The sequence below is a fragment of the Octopus sinensis genome, linkage group LG1 (assembly GCF_006345805.1).
Source record: "Octopus sinensis linkage group LG1, ASM634580v1, whole genome shotgun sequence".
Lineage (NCBI taxonomy): Eukaryota > Metazoa > Mollusca > Cephalopoda > Octopoda > Octopodidae > Octopus > Octopus sinensis.
The window spans coordinates 153,930,152-153,936,370 of NC_042997.1; the positions used below are offsets into that span (position 1 = coordinate 153,930,152).

At 41.4% G+C, this 6,219-nt stretch overlaps 1 protein-coding gene across 1 annotated transcript; it reads left to right on the top strand.

The window, feature by feature from the left end:
• Positions 1 to 5,137: 5,137 nt before the first annotated feature.
• On the top strand, positions 5,138 to 5,995 carry LOC115226023 (ATP-dependent DNA helicase PIF1-like). The gene has a single exon (XM_029797032.1). The coding sequence runs from the start codon at positions 5,138 to 5,140 to the stop codon at positions 5,993 to 5,995; it is 858 nt and encodes a 285-aa protein (XP_029652892.1).
• Positions 5,996 to 6,219: the final 224 nt, after the last annotated feature.

Genomic DNA, 6,219 nt, shown 5'->3' on the forward strand with positions numbered 1-6,219 from the left:
ATCGACCCCAGTGCGTAGCTGGTACTTAATTTATCGACCCCGAAAGGATGAAAGGCAAAGTCGACCTCGGTGGAATTTGAACTCAGAACGTAACAGCAGACGAAATACCTATTTCTTTACAACCCACAAGGGGCTAAACATAGAGGGGACAAACAAGTACAGACAAACGGATTAGGTCGATTACATCGACTCCAGTGCATCACTGGTACTTAATTTATCGACCTCGAAAGGATGAAAGGTAAAGTCGACCTCGGCGGAATTTGAACTCAGAACGCAGCGGCGGACGAAATGCCACAAAGCATTTCGTCCGGCGTGCTAACGATTCTGCCAGTTCGCCGCCTTACTTTGTTTACAAATATTGACATGTGCTAGGCGGAGAAGTTGCTGTCTGCCAGTAGAGAAGGAAAGAGTAAGGAATGCACGGTGCTGATTAGAGCGGAAGAAAGGATAAAGGTAGCTCTGTTCTGATTGGGTGTATGCAAATAAGTTCATTACTAGGGTCGGGAACTCTCGCGGGGAAAAAATTTCGGTATCAGGACAACTCATTCTCGGACAACTCATACCTGGACAAGTGACATCAGGGACAACTGATATATAGGACAATTCATAACAGTTATAAAGTGATAAAGATTTTATTTTAAATGAAATTTTGCCTGGTGTGTGTGTGTGTGTACGTGTGTGCGCATATGTGTATGTGTGTGTGTGGTGTGTGTGTGTATGTGGGTGCGTGTGTGTGTACGAGTTTGTGTGTGCGTGTGTGTGATGTGTATTTTTTTAGTGTGTGGTGTGTATGTGTGTGTGGGGGGTATATGTGTGTATTTGTGCGTGTGTACGTATGAGTGATGTGTATTTATGTGTGTGTATGTGATGTATATGTGTGTGCGCGGTGTGTATTTGTGTGTGTGTGTGTGTATGTGGTGTGTGGTGTATTTGTATTTGTGTGTGTGGTGCGTTTGTGTGTATGTGTGTGCGTGTGTGGTGTGTATGGTGTGTATTTGTGCGTGTGTGCGTATGAGTGGTGTGTATTTATGTGTGTGCATGTGGTGTATATGTGTGTGTGCGGTGTGTATTTGTGTGTGTGTGTGTATGTGGTGTGTGGTGTATTTGTATTTGTGTGTGTGGTGCGTTTGTGTGTTTGTGCGTGTGTGATGTGTGCGGTTATTTTATTCTTACTTGATTTTTTGTTTAAAATTAAATCTTTACCTCTCTATACCTGGCATGATTTGTCCTATTTATCAGTTGTCCTATATATCAGTTGTCCTAGATATCAATTATCCAGGTATGAGTTGCTTGATACGAGTTGTCCGGGAATGAGTTGTCCTGGTGTCAGTTACCCTGTCACGCATCCTTATTACATAGTATTCGTCACGTAACATTTTTTGCTCTTTTTATTACATAATATTTTTATAAAGCAGATTTTATAATACAAAACATTTTTATCAAATAGTCTTTATGACTTTTTTTTATTTAATAATGGTTTCCAATTTTGGCACGAGGCCAGCAATTTCGGGGTTACAGTCTATTACATCGACCCCAGTGCATAACTGGTACTTATTTAATCAACTCCGAAAGGATGAAAGGCAAAGTGGGCCCAAGCGGAATTTGATCTCAGAACGTAAAGAGGACAAAATACCGCAAAGAATTTTGCCCGGCGTGCTAACTTTTTTTTATTTGGTAATATCTTTATTGCATAGCATTTCTATTGCAAAACATTTTGAAAACATAACGTTTACACAACATCTTTCGGGCATAACATTTTAATACTTTACTTCTATACTTTCGACCAAGCCTCCTCTTTAGAATGCGATAATTTTTACGTATATAAGTACGTATTTTCTGTCATTAACAATCTGCTGCATCCTGTTGGCGTATATAAAACGTACACATATCAAAGCCTGTATCTTTGAGATACAGCTGAATGAGCTAATAGTGAAGAGAGAAGAGACGTTATCCGTTGACGCTTTTCTTTGATGCTTTGACTTCAGTGTTTCTCCTTTTATGGAGGACTGCGAAGATTTAAAATAGTATAAACAAGTCATCAAGTTTAATAATAGAGCAAAATGGTTTTAAACATTTAAAACCTTGTGCAACACCATAGCAAAGAAAGAGGTATTATATAGATGCAAAATATTTTCCCTCGTTAATAAAGATGGAGATGGAGATGGGCAAACAATATACTATCACGTTTTGCTTTTGTTGGTGGTGGGCAGTTTGAGAACCACTGAAATTTGAGAACCACTGCTTTAAGAGTCCATTCTGTTGCAAATATTAGGTCTAATCTGATAGAGGTTGCTAACATTAGTTACAAAAAAAAAAACTTGCACTCTGTCGGTTACAACGACAAGGGTTCCAGTTAATCCGATTAACGGAACAGTCTGCGCTGAAATTAACATGCAAGTGGCTGAGCACTCCACAGACATGCATACCCTTAATGTAGTTCTCAGGGAGATTCAGTGTGGCACGTGACGTGGCAAGGGTGACCTTTTGAAATGCAGGTACTTTTGCCAGCTGAGTGAACTGGAGTACCGTAAAATAAAGTGTCTTGTTCAAGGACACGACTCTCTGCTGAGCATCGGACTCACGACTGTGAGCCGAATGTCCCTAACCACTAGGCCACGTGCCTTCACAGCATTAGGCCTAACCTAATAGAGGTTGCAAGCATTAGGTCAAGTCGGAGGATTACTTCCTCCCTTGCCAGTCTTGGGTGCGGCAGGGGCTAAAAAACAGGCTGTCCTTTCTTCTCTGAGTAAGATGATAATTTAAAGAAAAATATATTATAAAAGGCTTGGAGTATTTTATTGCTATCGAAAAATGAAATGTTTTGGGTTCAACACAGAGTCAGACACAAAATACATTGAGAGAGTGAATGCGAGAGAGAGAGAGAGAGAGAGGGGGGGGGAAGTTTCAACTACTGAAGACCTAAAATTTTTACTCGGTTTCTCCTAAACTGTATAATGTTAACATGAAGACAACTGAACATTGATTCAACTGAAAGATGAATTTCTTGGTATACATGGTGACCGTAGAAATAAAGTATCAGTTTTAATGACGGTATCCACGAAAAAAAAAAAAAAAGCGATGGAAACGAGAATTAGTAGGGCGTCAGCCAACAAAATTGAGACCTCTTTGCGTTTTGAGATCAAATCACGAGATCAATTTTGTCAGTAACTCTTTTAAGTTCGGTAAATTAAGTACCATTCAAGTACTCGGGATTCATGCAATCGACTATATACCTCACCGAAACAACTGCGGGGCCTCGAGCCAATATTCGAATGTTATCCCATTAAAATGTTTTACTGCTGTCGTTATTGTTAATGTTGCTTGTGTTTGAGGCGGTGTTAATGATGGTTCGGAAGGCGGCGAGCTGGCAGAAACGTTAGCACGCCGGGCGAAATGCGTAGCCGTATTTTGTCTGCCGTTACGTTCTGAGTTCAAATTCCGCCGAGGTCGACTTTGCCTTTCATCCTTTCGGGGGTCGATAAATTAAGTACCAGTTATGCACTGAGGGTCAATATAATCGACTTAATCCGTTTGTCTGTCCTTGTTTGTCCCCTCTGTGTATAGCCCCTTGTGGGCAGTAAAGAAATGGGTGTTGATGATAGTTGGTTGATGTTAGTAGTTGTGGTGGTGGTGGTGGTGGTAGCGGCAGTGATGGCATTGCTGATAGCGGTGGTTGTGGTGGAGACGACGACAGTGGTGTGAAAAAGAGCAGTGATCGTAGATTCCAATGCCTACCAAGTAATTTCGCTTGGCCGAGTTAAAGCAATTTATTAACTAACGACAACCGAGAGACAACGTTTGACTGCTGAATTATCCGCTCTGAGAGATTTCGAGTAACATCGCAGAATAGTCTGCAGGTTAGTCAGAGGAGATTTGCAGCGAAAGCTAAGATAAAACTTACCTTTAGTTGTCGCATGTGTTTACAAGTTATTTTGGTTGTGTGCATAGGAGTGTAATTTCGCTCCGAGCAAAACGGCGCCAATTCTCAATGACTATAAGGAAATATGTACGTAATATGGATAATTCCCGCTTTATCACAAAAAGGTTTGGTTAAATTCTACTTTTAAGATGCAATAGAAGAGCACTGACGTTCATAACGATAATAACACCAAAACAAACAACACATTGTTAACTTCCCTGTTTTTTTTTTTTTTGACGTAATATGCAATAAAATGAAGTATTTTCAGCTTCAATGAAATACAACACATAGTGCTGGTCGAAGGCATAGATACACAGGGCAGTTGCACAGGGGCAGTTGCTCAGGGGCAGTTGCTCAGGGTTAAAGAGCTCAATTCTAACCGATGCATGCAATGGCTTTCTGTAAATAAATAAATAAATACTATAGGCCCAAATGCAGTGGTTTGCCCGGAGGCCTATAATGGTGCTATGACGGCCGTGTATATATATATATATATATATATATATATATATATATATATATATATATATATATATATATATATATATACATATATATATATATATATATATATATATATATATATAGGCACAGGAATGGCTGTGTGGTAAGTAGCTTGTTTACCAAACACATGGTTCCGGGTTCAGTCTCACTGCGTGGCACCTTGGGCAAGTGTCTTCTGCTATAGCCTCGGGCCGACCAATGCCTTGTGAGTGGATTTGGTAGACGGAAACTGAAAGAAGCCTGTCGTATATATGTATATATATATATATATATATATATATATATATATATATATATATATATATATATATATATATATGTATGTATGTGTGTGTATATGTTTGTGTGTCTGTGTTTGTCCCCCTAGCATTACTTGACAACCGATGCTGGTGTGTTTAGCGGTTCGGCAAAAGAGACCGATAGAATAAGTACTGGGCTTATAAATAATAAGTCCCGGGGTCGATTTGCTCGACTAAAGGCGGTGCTCCAGCATGGCTGCAGTCAAATGACTGAAACAAGTAAAAGAGTAAAGAGTAAAATGTGTAGAATGATCCGGTGGTGATGCTGGGCTTTGTATTTTTTTCATAGCTTTCAGGTGACTTTAGGCAAACTCTTCCTGTTATCCCCAAAGGCACACGAGCAGATGAGGTTCAAGCATGCCTTAAGTTGTCTCCGCTCTGGCGTCTTGTCAGGCCACTGACCCTGACAATCAACATGAGGGCTCAATTGTTCGGCGACCAAACGTCGGCTAACTTCGCAAATGACATTCTGAAACTCGGCGACGGTAAAGTGCCGCTTGACGCTGATGGGGAATTGGACGTCCACCCGTTCGCAACTCCCGTTTCATCTTTGGCCGAACTCACTGATAAAGTGTTTCCCCATTTAAAAGATAATTATCTCAATCATGAATGGCTGTCTGAAAGAGCAGTGCTGGCCCCGAAAAACGTGACCGTTACAAAACTCAATGATCAACCGTTGCAGTCACTTCCCGGTGCTCCTTTCGCATACAAATCTGTAGATACGATGGTAGATGCGAATGAATCGCTGAATTTCTCAACGGAGTTCTTCAACTCTCTATACCCTCCGAGCCTACAACCACATCTGCTCCACCTTAAAGTTGGAAGTCCGGTTGTGCTTTTGCGCAATTTGGAGCCCTCCAGACTGTGCAACGGAACACATCTGGTTGTAAAAAAATTGATAAAGCATGTTGTCGAGGCAACCATCCTATCCGGATGCGGAAAAGGTGAGGATGTATCCATTCCCAGGATTCCCCTTACTCCCTCTGGAGCAGACATATTTTTCGCCTTCAGAAGACTGCAATTCCGGCTCCGACCTAGCTTCGCCATGTCTGTCAACAAGTCCCCGGGCCAGACACTTTCTGTGGCTGGACTTCTCTTGGAAGAGCCTTGCTTTTCCCACGGCCAGCTGTACGTTGCATGCTCCAGAGTCGGCAGTAGAGACAGACTGCTTGCATTAACACGTCGGGGGAAGACAAGAAACATAGTCCTACAACAAAGTGCTACGTATTTGCCAAGGCTGAAGTGGGTACGTTATCGCCATGCATGCACATAACGGTGCGCACTCAAATACTTTACTATTTTTTCCCATATCAGACGGAAGCATCAGAAAAGGACGCCTGCCTCTTGACATTCTGTGGGTTTATGGAAGGCATTCGTGTGATGTTCCTACGATGGCAAAGAGGTGGCGATTCGTTGCAGTTGCACGATAATAATGCAAAGAAACAATGCTGTCAAACAGCTGCTACAAACCGACCAGCGGAAATGCATGTTAGGTAT